Source organism: Nicotiana sylvestris, chromosome 7 (genome assembly GCF_000393655.2).
Source record: "Nicotiana sylvestris chromosome 7, ASM39365v2, whole genome shotgun sequence".
Taxonomy (NCBI): Eukaryota; Viridiplantae; Streptophyta; class Magnoliopsida; order Solanales; family Solanaceae; genus Nicotiana; species Nicotiana sylvestris.
The window spans coordinates 50,188,981-50,210,625 of record NC_091063.1 but is presented as its reverse complement, the minus strand read 5'-3'; the positions used below and the strand labels follow the sequence as shown (position 1 = coordinate 50,210,625).

At 41.8% G+C, this 21,645-nt stretch overlaps 2 protein-coding genes across 2 annotated transcripts; both read left to right on the top strand.

The window, feature by feature from the left end:
- The first annotated feature begins 10,969 nt into the window (after positions 1 to 10,969).
- LOC104221898 (uncharacterized) lies at positions 10,970 to 12,560 on the top strand. Its single transcript, XM_070151544.1, has 3 exons — positions 10,970 to 11,383; positions 12,253 to 12,390; positions 12,531 to 12,560. Exons 1-3 carry the CDS (start codon positions 10,970 to 10,972, stop codon positions 12,558 to 12,560), a joined length of 582 nt encoding a protein of 193 aa, XP_070007645.1.
- Positions 12,561 to 14,173: 1,613 nt separating this feature from the next.
- Positions 14,174 to 14,500, top strand: LOC138873105 (uncharacterized). The gene has a single exon (XM_070151543.1). The coding sequence runs from the start codon at positions 14,174 to 14,176 to the stop codon at positions 14,498 to 14,500; it is 327 nt and encodes a 108-aa protein (XP_070007644.1).
- Positions 14,501 to 21,645: the final 7,145 nt, after the last annotated feature.

The following is a 21,645-nucleotide window of genomic DNA, read 5'->3' as shown; positions in this document are numbered from 1 at the left end:
TGAGGGCTCTCTAAGAATTTGAAACAGAAAGGTTCATGAGTACATGTGCTATGGCAGTTAGGCCTAGGAAATAACTCCATTATTGTTGTGATGTAGAAATTAGATATTGTATCATATTAACTCCAACTTCGTTAAGTACTTAAGTTGTTGAATTATCGATTTGGTTAGATTAAATTTCATTTACAACTTGAAGTGTAATTTATTTTTTTTGTGATTTTTAGGATCTTTTTACTGAGGGTGGATATGATTACGAAAATTTTCAAGGCTATTCCAACTCCTTAAAATTCTGGTTCTGGTTCTAGTCCTCCTACGCAGAGTTCTTCTGCAAGTCCAATTATTCATGACAATGTCAATCCTTTGGTAGGATCAAACAAAGAGAAAACGTTGAATTTGAATCTTAAACCTGATCCTGCAGAAAGAAAGCAAATCTCAGAGTAGATATTATATTCAACAGGGACCTTGTCAACCTCGTAATTGTAGTATTCCAAAAAAAGATTTTGGTGAATTTATGCATCAATTTAATATTGAATGGTTTAACACTTCACACTCTGAATGGTTAGAATATAGTGTTAAAGTTGATGCAGTATTTTGCTTATGCTGTTACTTATTTAAAAATGAGCATGGAGGATATGGAAAAGTTGGGAATTCTTTCATAAATAATGGTTTTAGAGCTTGGAATAGAGCTAAAAAAAGGCTTAACGCATGTATTGGAGAGGTCAATAGTCTTCACAATCAGTATTTTAAGATGATGAGAGAATTAATTAATCAAGAACAATCAATTCTAACCTCTTTTGACAAGCAGTCTAAAAAAGTTAAAAGTGATTATCGAGTTCGGTTGAATGCTTTGATTGGTGTGGAAAGATTTCTTTTAAAACAAGGAATGTCTTTCCGGGCCATGATGAAGGTGAAACTTCTACTAAGAGATAAAACTTTATAGAACTCTTACAATGGTATGTAGATAGAAATATGATGATTGTTCCAAATATCCAAAAAGAGATCGTAAATGCTTGTGCAAAAGAAATAATGAAAGCAATAGTTGAAGATTTGAATGGAGATTAAATTGGAATTTTGGTTGGTGAATCTAATGACGTCTCTCATAAGAAACAAATGGCTCTTGTTCTGCGGTATTGTTACATCTCGTGTTTTCGTACGTTAAAAGTTTCATCTTCAGTTAATTGACGTAAGCTTGGGGATGAGATCATCTTGATGTTAACGTATTTTTGCTATTTATAACAGGCGATAAATAAGTGTTATGAAGGATAAAGGGGTACACGAATTAAAGAAAACAAGTTTCGTTGAAAGTGACCAATTTAGGATAAAATATGAGTCGAGCGATAATACCCGATAATTATGAACTAGTACCATGCAAGGTACCATATGACCACGTTAGTATAATGTATAAAGTATATAAAAAATACGTAGAATTTTAAGTAATTTGTGGCAATTTTTAAATTATGCGGGTAATTGGTTAATTACCGGATAACGGGACATTACCTAGTTTACTTAGTGGATAAAATATTTATGAATTACATCCCCAAAACCTGGCAAGAAGCCACAAAAAACTAGAAATGACTAAGTAGTCATATAGTCTAGGTGGCAATCTAGGAATTGGGATTGAATAAGAAAAAATTATTTTGTTCCATTCATTTTTACAAAGCAGAACCAAAAAAACGTCAAAATCCTAACAAGAGACATACTTCTCCATTTTTTCTAGTTCAAAGATTTCAAGGAACACGAAATTAATTCGTTCCACAAATTTCAAAGAAACGGAAACTTGATTCGTTCAAGACTTCGCGAGCAGAAGCAAGATTCAATCCGATTTTTGAGGTTCCAAATTCAATCCATGAAGGTTTCCAACAAATATTGTTAGAATTGTAGCAACGTAAAATTTTGCGATTACAAAAGAGTACGGTGCAATCTTCGCCAAGAATATTATACAGAGTTTTCTCCTACTCCAGGTATGATAAGGCCATCCCTTCTTTCAATTGGCATGATCCAAATTATACTGAAGAAACGAACAAACGCACAGTTTCCACAAATTACTCTATTCATAGAAATACTAGGGGTGTCTATATTCTTGATTCCCCATGTGAATTATTATTATTATCTTCTGTTCATGAGTCTCAGAATAATACGTAGTTGAAAAAGTTTATCCGGAAGGAATATTAAGATTTTTTTCTCGTATTTTTCATGCATTTCACCCATTTATACATGTGCATTGACCCATGACCAGATGGCGTTATATACGCATATATATGTAAATATATGTATATGGGATACGGGAAAAGGTTACGGCGTTATATACGCATCACCACCTGATCAGCTGGTATATGTTGATGATGTTGCCCATAGTAACCGAGACGATATAATAGGATGCCCTCAGTGGCTTGATGATAATATGTACACCCATACTTATGCATGACACTATATTTATGCGCACGTGCATGACATTATAAATATTTCAGAATTTACAAAGTTATTCAGATTTAGAAATGTGTTTCTTTATTCTATGTTTCATCTGTATCTTCTACGTACTAATTTTCATGCCTTACATACTTAGTACATTTTTCGTACTGACGCCCTATTTCACGAGGCCAGCATTTCATGCCCGCAGGTGCAGGTAGGCAAGCTGACAGTCCCCCTTTTTAGGATCCTTGGTCAGCGAGAACTGGCGTGCTCCACTTGATCCGGAGCTGCTTTTGATTTTGGTACAATATGTTTGTATTTAAATGGGTATGATGTGGCTCAGTCCTGTCTTTGTACAGTTATATTTATATTAGAGGTCTGTAGACAGTATGTCTAGTTGAGTTGTATGTGGCCTTGTCGGCTTTTATTTTGGATGTATACTTGTCTATAGCAGCCTTGTCGTCTTGCCCACTGTATTCTGCATGTATACGTACATATGCCTTGTTGACAGGTTTCCTTCATGTATGTTATTTTCGTAATTCGGCAGATGTTATTCAGGTTCATATTTTAGACGCATGCTTAGGGGTGTTTGAAAGGTAGGAATCAGACACCCATCGCGGCCCATCGGTTTGGGTTGTGACAAAAGTGGTATCAGAGCAGTTATGTCCTACGGTTGTCTACAGACTGTGTCTAGTAGAGTCTTGTTTATGGGTGTGTTATGCACTACACTTATAAATATGAGGCAACAGGACATATAAGATGTTATCCTCTTTTCTTATCTTAGATCGTGCAGTATAAGAAATTCATGTTCCTAACGATATGTTATATTTTCAGCGATGCCTCCAAAGACTACAGCCGCCCAGAAAGGAAAGTCTGTGGCTGGTGAGACTACTAGTCAAGCGCCACGATTTACCAAGCTCAGGGAGAGTCTCATAGTGAGATTTTATCTCAGACTTCACATACCCCGCCCTTTCCAGAATAGTTTCAAGGGGCACCAGCTCCAGCGCCCGCCCCTGTACGTCCAGCTCCTCAGCCAGATGCACTGGGTCAGGAGATAAGAGATGCTATTAAGCTATTAACCCGATTAGTAGCCGCACATGCTCGGCGTCAGGAAGTAGGTATTGGTCATGCAGATAGGTCCGTCAGTGCGAGGGTTCGTGACTTCATTAATTTAGACCCTCCGGTATTTACTGGAGCAGATCCAAACGAGGACCCTCAGGTATTTATTGATAGAATTTAGAGGACGTTAAGGGTAATGAAGGCCACTACGACTGAGTGAGTTTAGCTAGCTTCCTATAATCTCCGAGATGTTGCAGTTAATTGGTACGAGTCTTGGGAATTGTTCAGAGGTAATGATACCACTCCAACAGTATGGCAGGAGTTTATAGAAGCTTTTCTTTATCATTATCTGCCACCAGAGCCTAGACGGGCCAGAGTTGATAGGTTCTTGACCCTTTGGCAGGGTAACATGAGTGTTCGGGAGTACAACCTTTAGTTTGATTTGTTGGCTAGGTATTCACCCACTATTGTATCTAAGATGGAGGATCGGGTTCACCGGTTCGTGATAGGATTAGAGCCTCACTTGCTTAATAATTGTATGTCGGTCTTACTTCACCAAGACATGGATATTTCTCGTATACAGGCATACGCTCAGGGTGTAGAGGAGCATAAACAGAAACAGAGGGCCGATCGTGAGCATGATAGGGCCTAGAATAAGAGAGCAAGGTCTTCGGGTCCTTCTGGTGAGTTTCAAGGTGGTCAGAGGCAACAATACTCGAGGTATCCAGCCCAGCCATTGGCTAGCGCACCCCCTTAGTTTGGCGGTAAGAGATTTGATCGTTCTACAAGGGTCTGGTCAGAATTTTAGGGCCTCAGGTTCTCAGTATAGGGGTGAGTCAAGTCAAATGAGGCTTCCCTTTCCACGATGTGTTCAATGTGGTAAGCAACATACCGGACAGTGCCATATGGGATTGGGTGTTTGTTATACTTGTGGTTATCCGAGCCACGTTATGAGGGATTATCCGACGAGAGGTGATGCAAGCATAGCTTAGCCAGTGGGATCTGTAGCTGGTTCGTTATCATCAGTACGCCCCCCTAGGCAAGGTCCATAAGCACCAATGGGTCGTGGTAGAGGAAAAGGTGGAGCATCTAGTTCAAGCAGTCCTCAGAACCGCATCTATGCGTTAGCAGGGTGACAGGATTAGGAGTCATCGCCTGATGTTGTCACAGGTACATTATCAGTCTTCTCATATGATGTATATGCACTGATTGACCCAGGTTCCACCTTATCATACGTTACTCCGTTGGTTGCTAGTAAGTTTGGAACAATACCTAATTGGTTAAACCTTTTGAGGTGTCTACACCTATTGAGGACTCAATGATAGCTAAGCAAGTATATATGGGTTATATAATAGTAGTTCATGGTCGATCTGTCGTAACAAATCTAATCGAGTTAGATATGGTAGAATTTGATGTTATAATAGGTATGGATTGGTTGGCTTCTTGTCATGCCAACGTTGATTGTATAGCAAAGATAGTCCAATTTTAATTTCCAGGGGAGCCTATTTTGGAGCGGAAAGGTAATACGGCGTCGCCGAGAGGAAAATTTATTTTCTACCTCAAGTCAAGGAAGATGACTAGAAAGGGTTGTATTTATCACTTAGTTTGGGTTCAGGATGTGGAAGTAGACTCACCAACCATTCAGTCCATCCCTGTGATTAATGAGTTTCCTGATGTTTTTCCCGATGAGCTTCCAGGTCTTCCGCCAGAGCAATAAATTGAGTTTGCTATTGACCTACTACCAGATACTTTTCCAATATCTATTCCTCCTTATAGAATGTCCCCCGCAGAGCTGAAAGAGTTAAAGGAACAACTAAGGGACTTGCTTGAAAAAGGTTTTATCAGATCTAGTACGTCACCGTGGGCAACACCTGTGTTGTTTCTGATAAAGAAAGATAGTTCCTTACGAATGTGTATTGATTATAGGCAGCTGAATAAGGTGATGATCAAGAATAAGTACCGCTCTCGAGAATTGATGATTTATTTGATCAGTTGCAAGGTGCCAAGTGTTTTTCAAAGATAGACTTGAGGTCCGGGTACCATAAAGGATGAAGATATTCCGAAGACAACATTCAGGACTAGATATGGGCACTTTGAGTTTTGGGTTATGTCGTTCGGTCTGACCAATGGCCCAGTAGTATTCATGGATTTTATGAACCATGTGTTCATGCCTTTTTTAAATCTGTTCATAATTGTATTTATCGATGATATGTATTCTCATTCAGAGGCTGAACATGCAGAACATTTGCGTATAGTGCTCAGAACTTTACAAAAAGGGATGTTGTATGCAAAATTCTCTAAATTGGAATTCTGGTTAAATTCTGTAGCTTTCCTTGGGCATATCGTTTCGGGTGAAGGCATCCGGGTGGATACATAAAAGATTGAGGCAGTAAAGACTTGGCCTAGACCTACAACACCGACAGAGGTTCATACCTTTCTCGGTTTGGCAGGTTATTATAGGAGATTTGTGGAAGGATTTTCTTCCCTTTCGGAACCTTTGACAAAGTTGACTCAGAAGGGAGCAAAGTTTCAATGGACTAACGCTTGCGAACGGAGTTTCATGCCTTAAAGCACAGATTAACTTTAGGACCGGTTTTAATGCTCCTAGAAGGGACCAATGGTTATGTGATATATTGTGATGCTTCAGGCGTTGGATTGGGTTGTGTGCTAATGCAGCATGGTAAGGTTGTGGCTTATGCTTCTAGACAACTAAGAAAGCACAATAAGAACTACCCGACCCACAATTTAGAGTTAGCCGCAGTGATTTATCCACTAAAGATGTGGAGGCACTACTTGTATGGCATTCATGTGTATATCTATATGGATCATAAGAGCCTCCAGTACATCTTCAAGCAAAAGGAATTGAATCTACGTCAAAAAAGATTATTGGAGCTACTTAAAGACTATGACGTTGATATTTTATACTATCCGGGGAAGGCACACAAAGTAGCTGACGCCCTCCGCCGTAGATCTATGGGTAGCCTATCATATTTACAGCCAGAAAAGAGGGGAATAGCCCATGAGGTTTATCAGCTAGCTAGTCTAGGATTTCGGTTACTGGACTCAGGTGATATTAGAATTACTATTCAGGATACGACAACATCCTCTTTAGTAACTGAAGTAAAGGAACTCTAGTACGAGGATCCTGTGTTAGTTCATTATAGGGATACCACCCTTCAAAAGGAGATGACACCGTTTGGAATTACAAAAGATGGGGTCCTCATATATCGAGGACGATTATGTTCCCTAATATTGCAGGGCTTCGTCAGTAGGCTATGGCAGAAACTCACTATTCTTGTTATTCTGTCCATCCAGGAGCGACCAAGATGTATTTGAAGTGTATTGGTGGGACGGAATGAAAAATGATATAGTAAAATTTGTTGCTCAGTGGCCTAACTATCAACAGGTTAAGATTAAGCATCAAAAACCCGGTGGATTATTGCAGGCTATGGAGATTTCTAGTTGGAAATGGGAAATAATCAATATGGATTTCATCGTGGGCTTACCTCGTACCCAGTGTAAGTTCGATTTAATATGGGTGATTGTTGATAGGCTTACAAAGTTAGCCCATTTTCTGCCCCTTAGGAATACATATTCCTTAGAGGATTATGCTTATATTAAAGAAATAGTACGACTACATAGTGTCCTTGTATCTATTATCTCGGATAGAGGAGCTCAATTTATAGCTAACTTCTAGAGGTCCTTCCAAAAAGTATTGGGGACTCAAGTAAGTCTTAGTACAACATTTCATCCCCAGACAGACGGACATGCTGAGCGTACTATTCAGACACTGAAAGATATGTTACGAGCTTGTGTAATAGACTTCAAAGGTAGCTGGGATGATCATCTGCCGCTTATTGAGTTTACGTATAATAATAGCTACCATTCCAGCATTCAGATGGCTCCATATGAAACTCTTTATGAACGGAAGTGTAGGTCGCCTATAGGGTGGTTCGATGTTGAAGAATCCGAATTACATGGGCCAGACCTAGTTCAGCAAGCCATAGAAAAAGTAAAATTGAATCGGGATTGACTGTTGACAGCTCAGAGTCGTCAGAAGTCATATTTTGACGTGCGGCAACGACATTTAGAGTTCGGGGTTGATGACTGGGTATTCTTAAAGTTGTCACCTATGAAGTGTGATGGGATTTGGAAAGAAAGGCAAACTTAGCCCAGGGTATATTGGGCCTTATAGGATCATTCAGAGAGTGGGAGAAGTAGCTTATGAGTTAGAATTTCCCTCAGAGCTGGAGTCTGTCAATTCGATTTTTCATGTATCTATGTTACGGAAGTGCATTAACGATCCTACCCGAGTGGTGCCCACGGATGATGTACAGATTACAAAGGACTTGTCATATGAGGAAATTCCAGTTTCCATCCTAGACCGACAAATCCGCAAGCTACGGAATAAGGAGATAGCCTCCGTGAAAGTACTTTGGAGGAACAACAATGTGGAAGAAATGACTTGGGAGGCCGAGAAAGACATGAAGTCTAGATATCCCTACTTATTTCCTCCTCTAGAGAAGGGTCCGACTGAGATGTCATAACCATAAGGTACGTGTGTAAATTCTTGTGTTGGTTATTGTCGTTGGTCATGTGAGGCCATTGTCGTTAATCATAATTATAGTCCTGTGTGGCATTGGGTTATTAAGATTCTACGGGGAGAGTTGGTAGTAGTGTTGTTACAAAGGAGACCCTGCCAAAGTTATATAGATGACGGGGAGTTGAACATTCGAGGATGAATGTTTCTAAGGGGGGAAAGATGTTACATCTCACATTTTCGTATGTTAAAAGTTTCGGTTAATTGACGTAGATTCGGGGATGAGATCATCTTGACGTTAATGTATTTACGCTAATTATAACAAGCGATAAATAAGTGTTATGAAAGATAAAGGGGTACACAAATTAAAGAAAACGAGTTTAGTTGAAAGTGGCCAATTTGGAATAAAATACGGGTCGAGCGATAATACCCGATAATTATGAACTAGTACCATGCAAGGTACCATATGACCACGTTAGTATAATGTATAAAGTATATAAAAAATAAGTAGAATTTTAAGTAATTTGTGGCAATTTTTAAATTATGCGGGTAATTAGTTAATTACCAAGTAACGAGACATTACCCCGTTAACTAATAAGTGGATCAAAATTTATGAATTAAATCCCCAAAACGTGGCAAGAAGCCACAAAAAGCTAGAAATGACTAAGCAGTCATATAGTCTAGGTAACAATCTAGGAATTGGAATTGAATAAGAAAAAATTGTCTTGTTCCATTCATTTTTAACAAAGTAGAACCAAAAAAACGTCAAAATCCTAACAAGAGACATACTTCTTCATTTTTTCTAGTTCAAAGATTTCAAAGAACACAAACTTAATTCGTTCCAAAATTTTCAAAGAAACGGAAGCTTGATTTGTTCAAGACTTCGCGAGCAGAAGCAAGATTCAATCCGATATTTGGGGTTCCAAATTTAATCCATGAAGGTTTCCAACGAAAATTGTTAGAATCGTAGTAACGTAAAATTTTGCGGTTACAAAAGAATACGGGGCAATCTTAGCCAAGAATATTATACGGAGTTTTTACCTACTCCAGGTATGTTAAGACCATCCCTTCTTTCTTTTGGTATGGTCCAAATTATACTGAAGAAACGAGCAAACGCACAGTTTCCGCAAATTACTATATTCATAGAAATACTAGGGGTATCTATATTCTTGATTTCCCATGTGAATTATTATTATCTTCTGTTCATGGGTCTTAGAATAATACGCAGTTGAAAAAGTTTATCCGGAAGGAATATTGAAAAAAATTTCCCATATTTTTCATGCTTAACCCATGACCAGATGACATTATATACGCGTATATATATATAAATATATGTATATGGGATATGGGAAAAGGTTACGGCGTTATATACGCACCACCACCTGATCAGCTGGTATATGTTGATGATGTATCCCACAGTGGCCGAGACGATATGATGGGATGCCCTCAGTGGCTTAATGATAATATGTACACCCATACCTATGCATGACAAGACATTTATATGCACGTGCATGACATTATAAATATTTCGGAATTTACAAAGTTATTCAGATTTAAAAATGTGTTTCTTTATTCCATGTTTCATCTATTTCTTCTACGTACTAATTTTCATGCCTTACATACTCAGTACATTTTTCATACTGACGCCCTATTTCACGGAGCCTGTGTTTCATGCCCGCAGGTGCAGTTAGGGAAGCTGACGGTCCCCCTTCTTAGGATCCTTAGTCAGCGAGAGTTGGCGTGCTCCACTTGATCCGGAGCTACTTTTGATTTTGGTACGATATGTTTGTATATAAATGGGTATGACGTGGCTCAGTCTCGTCTTTATACAATTATATTTCTATTAGAGGTCTGTAGACAGTATGTCTAGTTGGGTTGTATGTGTCCTTGTCGGCTTTCAGCTTTGGATGTATAGTTGTCTATTGCAGCCATGCCAGTTTGCCCATTGTATTCTGTATGTATACGTACATATGCCTTGTTGATAGGTTTCCTTTACATATGTTATTTTCATAATTTAGTAGATGTTATTCAGGTTCATATCTTAGATGCATGCTTAGGGGTGTTTGACAGGTAAGACTCAGGCACCCGTCGCGGCCCAGCAGTTTGGGTCGTGACAGGTATGTCAACAAAGAGGGAACACTTATTGAGCGATTCCTTGGTATTGTTCATGTTAAAAAACAACTTTATCGTCATTGCAAAAAGCAATCTATGATTTTCTTTTAGCGCACTCATTGAGTTCGTCTCAAATACGGGGACAAGGTTATGATGAAGCTAGTAACACTCAAGGAGAAATCAATAGTCTTAAAACTTTAACTCTGAAAGATAATCCTTCGGCCTATTGTATATATTGATTTTTCCATCAATTGCAATTGACTCTTGTAGCCATTGCAAACAAACATTCTGATGTAGATCAATCATTAATGTACGTGAGTTTCTTCGGGATATGCTTCAAGAGGATTGTTGCTAATGTCTTTAATATTGATGGAAGTTCTCGTCAATCATTAATGTATGTGAGTTTCTTGCAAGTGAGGGTAATAATTAGCTTGAGAGATCTGTGGCAAAAAGTCTAGCGAATGACATAAGATCTTTTGAGTTTGTGCATATTATGCATTTGATGTTAAAATTATTTTCAATTACAAATGATTTGAATATGGCTTTGCAAATAAAAGATCAGGATATTGTAAATGCTATGAAGCTTGTTAGTTTCGCCAAAATGAAATTGCAAGTGATGAGAGAATCTAACTGGGAATTTTTGATGGATTACACCTCTTCATTTTGTTCCAAGCATGATATCGTGATCCCTGAAGTAGATAAGAACTATCATCTTCGAAAGACAAAGCGTAGGAGTTCAAATGTTACATATTCTCATCATTTGCGTGTCGAAGTTTTTAATACTGTTATTGATTTGCAACTTTCGGAGCTTAACGATTTTTTGATGCGGTGAATAGTAATCTACTTCTTGGTATGGCTAGTTTGAGTCCGGATAATTCTTTTGCAAATTATGATAAAGATAGAATTATGAAACCTGCTACACTTTATCCTCATGAGTTTAGTAGTTCAAAGATTGAAGATCTCAGCTACGAGCTTGACAACTATATTCTCTTTGTGAATGAAGACAATGATTTCTCTAACTTGAAAGGACTTGGAGATCTTTCGGAAACACTAGTTGAAACAGATTTGTACAAGACTTGGAGACTTATTTTTTTGCTTGTGAAGTTAAGTCTGATGTTGCTTGTCGCTATTGCAATGGTAGAAATAGCTTTTTCTTCAATGAAGTACATCAAAAATGACTTGCGTAGAGGAATTGGTGATGAATTTTTGAATGACTGTTTAGTTTGTTATATAGAAAATGAAGTATTTGAAAGTGTACCTAATGATGTGATTAATGATTGTATACGGTGAAATTGGAGGGTCCAATTCCTCATCATCGAGGCACCCATATGATCATCTCGAAGGCTCGAGGCTGTAAGGCTATGGTCGAGTTTCCTCCGTCAAGGTTCGTCGACGCTCAACCTAAAGCTAATGTTGACCGTGGTTGTGATAAAAGTGGGGAGTTTCCAATGTACACGGCTAGGACTGATAGAGCCTAGTGGGCTACCCTAGCCCTGAATCAGGGTGTCATGTAGAAGTACCATCCCTCTATCTTTGTAATTAATGCATTTTGTACTATATTAGGATTCCCCTCACATATAAAGGGGATCCTTATCATTTGAGAAATCTCTGTTGCTTCAGTTGCTCCACATGAAATATACAAGAACATTCTCTTTGCTCTCTAACATATTCTCTTGATATTATTGATTTCATTTATTATCTTCATTGTTGTTCATCATTTATTGCTTATCATTGGCCATAAAGAGCCTTTGTTGATTTTATCATAACTGTTAACCATACTTCGTCCACCTTCGATAGCTCCCAAACGAGCCTCAGGATCGACCTCGAGGGCCCTAAATCGACAAGCTCGAGGCCCCGATTATTGACCTATCGGTTTGATTATCACCCTATCTCCAACTCCCATTTCATTTTTCAGTCTCACGTACATAGCATCAACTGCTTAACAACTAGCATAAAAATAGATCACGTATTTTTAGAGCCCCATAATCAAATTTAATTGTTATTACCATTTTCATGGTAAACAGTTTGGTGCCCACCGTGGGGCTAAAAATAATAGTGATTATTTTTTTGCTGGTTTTACTACATAACACAAGTTATCTTTCACGCTTTCTCTTGTCCAAGATCTTCGATTTCAGGTCAAAATGTCTAATTCAGTGAATGGAGGCGAAAACAACAATCTTGAGGACCACGGGGAAAACGGTGTGGCTGTTCCAGGTGTTGGTGTGCCACCACAAAATCCTGGAAATGCACCAGAGCCAGTCCCCGTGGACGCAGTCTCACGCAACGCCCAACACATCGACATAAGCTCCCATACTGACAGGAGCGTGCACCAAGGGGATCAACAAGAAGCTCGAAAACCCCAACTAGGGAACAACGAGAGGTTAGCCTTCATGTTATTTTTGAAATGTTGCAGGCACAACAACTGGCTATTACTCAGCTGTAAAGTCACCAGAAACTCCTAGCACAGTAGCACCGGGGACAGCTCTCCATCTAAACAGGTACCGGAGAGATCGAGTAACAACGGGTCGATGATCGATCCCGTCTTCATAAAAATGCTCGAGGACCTCACCAGAAGGATCGAATCGGGTGAGAAAATGATAGAGGCCAGCGATAAAAAGGTCAAAATCTACAACTCTAGGGTCGACCAAATTCCGGGCACACCCCTGGTCCTGAAAGGTGTGGATTCGAAGAAGTTCATACAAATGCCGTTCCCAGAGGAAGCGACTCTGAAACCCATCTCGAAGAAGTTCAGAATGCCAGAACTCCCAAAATACAATGGGACCTCAGACCCCAATGAGCACGTTACTGCTTACACTTGCGCAGTGAAGGGAAACGACATGAATGACGACGAGATCGAGTCCGTCTTGTTAAAGAAGTATGGGGAAACACTCTCGAAGGGAGCCATGATGTGGTATCACAACCTAGCTCCTAACTCTATAGACTCATTTGCCATGCTGGCAGACTCCTTGATAAGGGCACATGCCAGTGCCATTAAAGTGGCAACAAGGAAATCTGATGTGTTCAAGATCAAGCAGAGGGAGAGTGAAATGCTACGATAGTTCGTATCTCAATTTCAAATGGAACAAATGGAACTAGAGGTGTGAATGAACGAAGCTCGGTGGCGTCAATGCAATTGAAATAGAATTTGGTCGAGTATCCCGTTGTGGCCTGGTTGGACGTCCGCAACCGATACCAGTCAAAGATCAGGGTCGGGGATGACCAACTAGGAGCCCTTTAGGGATCAGTATACCCAAGTAGGCTTCTGGAGAAGGAGCCAAAGCTAAATAAAGAAAGATATCAGCCATACACCAAAGACAGAAGGAACACCCCTAGGCGCAACTCACCTCATGACAATTGAATGATGGACCGAGAAAATTTTTTTGGGGGACTCATCAACAGAGTCGGATTTGATAGGAATGCTGGGCCAACGGGGGCACCGCGCTTATCAGAATACAACTTCAATGTCGATGTATCGGACATTGTGTTCGCCATTAGTAAAATCAGAGATGCCAGATGGCCCAGGCCTGTACAATCAGATCATTCGCAAAGGAATCATAACTTAGTGTGTGAGTTTCACAACACGCACGACCACATGACCAAGGATTGCTACCAACTTCGAGAAGAGCTAGCCTGACTACTTAACAAAGGTCATCTCCGGGAATTCCTCAGCGACCAAGCCAAAAATCAGTTTCGAGAAAGAGAGGCGGTCAAGAAGAACGAAAGAAATGAGCCACAACATGTCATCCATATGATCTCAGGAGGCGTCGATGCCCCATAGGATCTCGTAATGAGAAAGACAAATCCATCACTAGAGAGAAACGAACCCGGGGGTATATACCCGAGGATGCCCTCACATTCAACGAAGAGGACATCGAGACCTTGTCTCAACCCCACAATGATGCACTGGTAATCTCTTTCCTTGTAAATGATTTTCAAATAAAACATGTACTCGTGGATCCAGGTAGCTCGGCTAACATTATCAGGTCGAGGGTAATAGAGCAGCTCGGACTGCTTGACCAAATTGTGCCCGCCACTCGAGTCCTCAACGGATTCAACATGGCAAGTGAAACAACGAAAGGAGAAATCAGTCTCCCAGTCAACGTGGCCGACACAACTCAACATGTCAAATTCCACGTCATTGAAAGAGATATGAGGTATAACTCCTTGTTCGGGAGGTTGTGGATACACTGCATGAGAGCAGTACCATCCACCCTCCACCAAATGATGAAATTCCCGACAAAGGATGGGATTAAAACTGTCTATGGGGAACAGTATGTGGCGAGGGAGATGTTTGTGGTGCACGATGTGGCACCGGTACCTTTACCTCCACTCGCAAAAGAACCAAAGGGTAATCAAGCTGCATCTTTGATTAAGCCCGATTAAACAAAGCAAAGGACTGTACCGCATCCTCGTCTCGAGTAACTGAGACATATCGAACCTCAAAACATCGTCGGCACATCTCACACTAAGTTATAACTTTCTCCCTTTTCATTTTATATTTCGTACTAACCCTTATGCAGGCCCCCGACCGAAGCAGTCAAAGTGCTAACCCAGATCGAAGACCTTAAGGTTTTAAAGCATCCGTTGTACTCTTTTCCTTTAGCCGAGTTTTTGTCCCGAAAAGGGTTTTATCGACAAGGTTTTTAACGAGGCAACATCCACGTGCTACCTAAGGAAGACTCAACAAGTATTCAAGGTTTCTTTTTCAATCAACCTCGAACACTGAGGGGCATTCCCAGGGAAGACCAGCCACTCAAAAAAGCCAAGAAATAACAAACAGGGTCCTAATAGGAAAATGATGTACCGGGTCAAACGGTCGAACGAACTGTGTCCGTATAGCCAGGGCTCGATGGCGGAAACGTGTATAGTTGTACCAAATAATTAAAGAATATCTTGTATCAAAGCATCTCATACTCCAAAAGAAGCTCGACATCTCCGCAAAAATGACTTCTCCACAAAAAATATCCCGAGCACTCAAGGACTAGCGTCAATAATTCAACACCTGAACTACCTCCGGGTCGGGACTCCAAGCTCATAAGACCTCAATGAGGCAACATGAAAATCACGAAACACCTCCAAGGCCAAAGTGCCCCGAATACTCGAGGACTGGCGTCAAAATCTCAAAAAATGCACGACTTCAGGGTCGGAATCTCCGAAATCGTAAACCCGCAATGGGGCAATACAGAGTTTACAAGTAACGGCTTCCGAGCCAAGATACCCTCGATGACTCGGGGATTGTTGCCAATCGCCATTCATTAAAAACCCGAGGCCATAAGACCCCGAGCGGGCAGACTCGGTCTCGTAAGACCTACATAAGGCAGTAACAATATCTGCAAAACCTCAAGCAAGACATGAACAATACTTGTACCAAGAATCCAAAACTGTAAGACCTCAAAGGCATGTAAAACTTGTAAGACCTTACTAAAGGCATAAACCCGATCTCAAAGTTTCGGTTATATATCGAACTTGTAACACCCCTAAAAAGGCATACCCTTGATATAGATGCCGAAACTACTTCAATCGGGATTCAAAGGCTCCAGCCGAACACAAATAAATCCGATCACAAGGCTGTACCAGCCAAACTAACGCGACTCGGGGATGCCTGACCGTCGTTACAAAATCACAAGCCTTCAATTACTTCGAATCTACTTCGAAAAGAACCGGTTAAATAGGCTACCCTAGATATAGGAAAAAGAGCTTCGACCATGTCAGCTCCTAAACATTGGTTTCGAGATACTCAGCCTCCAAGCCAAACCTCTTGAGGTGCTCGATCATCGCCATATAACGACTCACAATCGAGGATTTTTATTAAGCCGTCGAAGAGTCAAACAAACACTATTTCAAAGAATCCTTATCGAGGGAAAAATAAAACCCACATAAAAGGTCATTTTGACCCAAGGCGTAAGAGCCACTATCGCCAGCCCACATATATAAAAGGCCGCATCTGCCCAAGGCGTAAGAGCCATTATTGCCAACCCACACGAATATGAAACTTGAGGATCGAATGAGCTCGAGTCGTAACCCGATTTAGAGATTGAACCCAAAATAGTTAACTAAATATGCCTTAGAGCAAGGGGTAAGAGCCATTGTCGCCAGCCCACACTAAAAGACCGCATCGGCCCAAGGCATAAGGGCCATTGTCGCCAGCCCACATAAAAGGTCACATCGGCCAAGTGCGTAAGAGCATGCGGGCCAGCCTAATGAGCCCTAGGGCCATATCATGACTCTAAAGATTCCTACCAACTCAAAGACCAGTTCACCTGGCCAAATTCAAGACAAAAAGAGATACAAAAGAAATAAAGCTGTAAGGTTTTCTTTTATACACATATGCGAAAAAATGCAATCTCCATCTACAAACATGCTTTGAAAATGCTACATGCAGATGGCAAAATCTATGCTCCCCCGGGGGCTACGGCCTGCTGGACTCATCTACACTTTCTTCAAAATCGGGCAAAAGTAACCAAACATCACGCCAGTTCGCCCTCGCTCGCGCCAACTCTTTTGAGAGGGCAAAAACCCTAGCACGGATCTCCTCTAGGGTCTTTCTTCGAGATTTTCAACGAGCGTATTCTTCAATCCTTTCTTCGCGGTCGAGGATCCTTCCCAGCTCAGCTTGAGCATCAGCAACATCCTTTGAATAGATAGCAATCTCCTGGTCAGCCTTAGTTCGACTCATTACAGCTTCAGCCCGGGCATCAACGATCTCAGCCCTGACCTTCAAAAGCTCGGACTCGAGCTTCGTAATCATTTTTGTCTAAACCGGAGCGTTATATCGAACTAGGCAAAGTTGAGCCTCAAAAGCGGGAACTTTAGCCAGAGCACCCTTCCCCTCTAAAGCTTGAGTCCCCGCCCGAGCTTTTAGCTCATCATGCTCACGCCTGGCCCGACCAACTTCATCCCAAAGGCGCTCTAGGGCCTCCATATTTTTCTATAACTGAAATAAACAAAGAATTAGCCTCGGAAACTAGAAGGAGAAATGTACACTCACTCGTAACAAAGAAATTACCTGCTCCTTCAAGTAGCTCTCATAATTCAAGCTCCGACCCACCTCATACCGCAAGTATACCAACTCGACCTCCTTTTCATTGAAAAGGAGCCTAAGGGATCTCTCCTCATCCAGAGCTTTCCGCAGACTGACTTCATGACGAAGCAACCGAGACTTAAGCTTGTCGAAGGCCTGCAAAAGAAAACCAAATGAGGAAGGGAAGGCACGAAGCTTGAAAGGCCCGTGCCAAAACTCACCACAAAGTGAAGTTGTCGGGCTTCCTCGAAGGCCGAGTGCTCACCTACCAATCCAGTTCCCTCAGCTCTGAAAGAGTCGACTCCGGCCGAGGCACGGTCGCTCAGTGTATGCGACCCTAGGTTTCTAGTATCTCCCGAAGTACTGTCGATGGAAAAAGAAAGCGATAACAACGGAGAAACCTTCTTTCCAGAATCAAGAAGCATGGACATGGTAGGCTCGGATGATCCTTCCGCTCCGAAGCCCCGATTCCGTTTTGCCTTGCTTTGAGCATCATCGCCCTATAAAAGCGTCTCTCACTTATTGTTGTCGTTCTTTAGCCCAGAAGCTGGCAACCCTTCCCCCTCTCTAGAGGAGCGAGACCTCGCCTCGAAAGGCTCTCTGATGCCTACAACCGCAAGATTAATACGCATAAAGGTAAAATGTCTCTCCAAATAAAGGAAGGGAAAGGAAAAAATAGCACAACACGCACCGTGATGTTTTGCTTCCCATATGACCTAGGACAAAGCTCACCACTTGCGCTCATCGCAGGTTGAGTGGGTCGACAACTTCCGAACTGAATCCAGCAAATCAAGAATGTCACCCGGCACCCATGAAATTGCTGCAGTAAAAGAAAAGAAGACACGGTTACGAAATCAGCTTTCGCCATAGACAAAATTGAGAAGGCACGAAATGCTCCACTTACGTGTATAATTCCATTCCTCAGGGAATGGCATAAGTTCCACGGGGATAATGTCAGCGGTCCGCACTCAGACAAAGCGACTCACCCACTCTTGGTCTTCATCTTCCTCATCATCAACAACGAAGGGCGTGGTCGATCGACATCATAAGGTTAGCAGACCTCGATGGTGAAAGGGCCGGTAAAACCTAACTAGATGACTAAGAGTAAGTTCAAGGCCCACCTTCTCTGCGAAAAATCTCATCATCAACACTGTTCGCCAAAACAATGGGTGGTTCTGCGCTAAGTTAACCTGATACTTTAAACAGAAGTCGAGCATAACACTATCAAGGGGGCCCAGTGTGAAAGGATATGTGTACATATTCAAAAATCCACCGACACGATGCATGATGCCTTCATCTGGGGAAAATGTCTGTAACACCACTTTCTCTCTCCATCCATAGTCTTTTCTCACTAACTCAAGATGCTCTTCTCCTATCGAAGAAGTGTTTTTCAAGGTATACTCTCGTTGGTCCTGAATGCCAGAGGCGGAACTCTCCCCTCTTTGCCGGACAGACCTCGACGTAGTAGCCATGACTATGGCAAAATTAGAGAAGTAAAGTGGGAATCTGTGCAAGTGGTAGCACTGAGATAATGAAAGGCTTCACGCAGGAAAATAAGGGAATCTACTTAAAATGTTGGAATCTCCAAAAGAGCAGAAACAACCGCATTTATACATGGAAAAAATGGTGACGATCCGCCTACCTCAAGGCTGATTAGAAACACTGGCCGATATCACCAAATCGCCCCGACAACTTGGCAACCATATCACCCCATATCATCGTCAGTCCCGAGGTAGTACCCGACCTCGAGGACCTCCATAAAAAAGAAGTTTGTCTCTAAGAAGCCAATAACATCATCTTGAGTCCCGAGGTGGTACCCGACCTAGAGGACCTCCAGCAAGGAAAGGTTAGGCTCTAAGAAGCCAATAACATCATCGCCAGTCCCGAGGTGGTACCCGACCTCGAGAACCTCCACCAAGGAGAGGTTAGGCTCTAAAAAGCCAGTAACATCATTGCCAGTCCCGAGGTGGTACCCGACCTCGAGGACCTCCAGCAAGGAGGGGTTAGGCTCTAAAGGCCAACGGCATCATCGCCACCTCGAGGACCTCTAGAAGGGAGAGGTTAGGATCTAAAGGCCAATGACATCATCGCCAGTCCCGAGGTGGTACCCGACCTTGAGGACCAACATCAGAAAAAGAGTTAGGCTCCAAGGAAATAAGCACTTTAAACTCCACCGGTATGGGCTTGGCCTCGGAGTACCATCTGAGTTCGGACAAACCCTCTTCCAGGATCTATCTATAAGCACCTTAAGGCTATCTACACTAAGTTCAAAGTAGGTTTCCAGGTGGTCCGGATTTGAACGAACCTCCACTTGGGGAATGCCCTCGAAAGCTCAAAGGCAGTCCCTAAACCACGGGCATCCGAACAAGTTTCCCCTCAAAGGTTACCGCGGAGCCTAAGTGATGAATCACGGTTTCAAGGTCCAAAGCGTCACTTTCATTCGACTCACAGTAAGGGTCCCGACGACCCGAGTTTATCAGCCCAATCCAGGCTCGATCCAAGGAACGACAAAGGACTCCACGAGAAGCCATACTAATAAATAAAAAATAAAAAAAACACTCACATTTGGGCTTGATATTGGCACCAATAGGTAGAGTCATACATTCAGAATCTCCATAAATGTAAATAAAGGGGAATACATCAAGTATCGAAGATAAAATTGGGAAAACGTCTTTGTATTCAGAAAACACTTGATTACTAAAGTCCTCGAGGGGTCATAACACATGATTACAAAAGCCTACGAGGGTCCCTTACAAAGATACAAAGAAGAGAAAAAGTACACATGTAGCAAAAGCCTAGAGCCTAGCCTACTCCCAAAGGTGCATCCTCGGCACCAGTATCCTCGAGCACCATTTCTTCAGGCATACATCCCCGGTGACTACATCTTCGATATCCACCTCCTTTGGGGTTCCATATCGATCCTCTAGAATAATATCTCCGAGGGTGAAGATGAAGAAGAGGAAAAGGCGAAGATAAAGAAGAGGAAAGTGACACAGAAGAAGTAGAAAAAAGAGACATAGCCCGCTAAAGCCAGAGGTTGAAGATTCGGCAGGCATCAACCCTACTTGCATGGCTGCTCTAGTTCCACCTTCCGGGACATTGAGCCATGCAAGTCTAATGGCCGGTGGTGCCATTTTATCCCTTGGAAAACCAAGGGGATGAAGTGCCACACCAGGCCAGGGTAGGAGAGTGAGCAGTGGTGTATAATCTGAACGCTCTCTCGAGCAACAGTGTAGAGTCCAAACGTCCTCCTAAGTCAGAATAAGTCGACCCCACAACCTCATTACTTTTAACCAACGACAACAGCAGTAACAACCTTAACAACAACAACAACGATAAGACAATGTAATCTCACTCGGCAAAGAACAGCCCAGGCAAAAGGCCATGGCATGGCTGATGAGAACATTGCCATAAGGCCTTAAGGCCATAGACCTCAAACATAGTGGGTAGCAATGGAGGAGGATAGTAGGAAGAAAGGAATGGAAAGGTGTTGAAAGGCACTTGGATAAAATGATAGTAGCGGAAGACCCTATTTATAGAGGGTGATAGTAAGGCCAATAACGCCATTAATTCCTTTGAAAGACGGATCGGCAGGGGCAATCAATGCGCCATTGGAAACTGGATCGATGGCGATACGGTCTCTTAGGATAATGGGAATCACCAGCGCATTGAATGACACTGAAAAGACAAGTCCATGAGATGTCCCAATTATCGTAAAAGATTACATCATAAGTATGATATCATCAATATGACATCATTGTTGGAAGTCCGAAGAGTTAGATGTCAAAATCGTTTCTTATCGCTCCTCTCTAAAAAATGTAGGGACTATCTGTATACGGTGAAATTGAAGGGTCTAATTCCTCATCATCGAGGCACCTCAGATGATCATCTCGAAGGCTCGAGGCTGCAAGGCTATGGTCGAGTTTCCTCCGTTGAGGTTCGTCGATGCTCGAACTAAAGACAACGTTGACCGCGGTTGTGATAAAAGTGGGGAGTTCCCAAGGTACATGGCTAGGACTGACAGAGCCTAGTGGGCTACCCTAGCCCTGAATTACGGTGTCATGTGGTTGTCCCATCCCTCTATCTTTGTAATTAATGCATTTTGTGCTATATTAGGATTATCCTCATATATAAAGGGGATTCTTATCATTTTAGAAATCTCTGTTGCTTCAGTTTCTCCACATAAAATATACAAGAATATTCTCTTTGCGCTCTAACATATACTCTTGATATTATTGCTTTCATTTATTATCTTCATTGTTGTTCATCATTTATTGCTTATCATTGGCCATAAAGAGCCTTCGTTTATTTTATCATAACTATTAACCATACTTCGTCCACCTTTGATAGCTCCCAACCGAGCCCCGAAATCGACCTCAAGGCCCCTAAATTGACAAGCTCGAGGCCCCGATTATTGACCTATCAGTTTGATTGTCACCCTATCTCCAACTCTCATTTCATTTTTCAGTCTCACATACATAGTATCAACTGCTTAACAACTAGCATA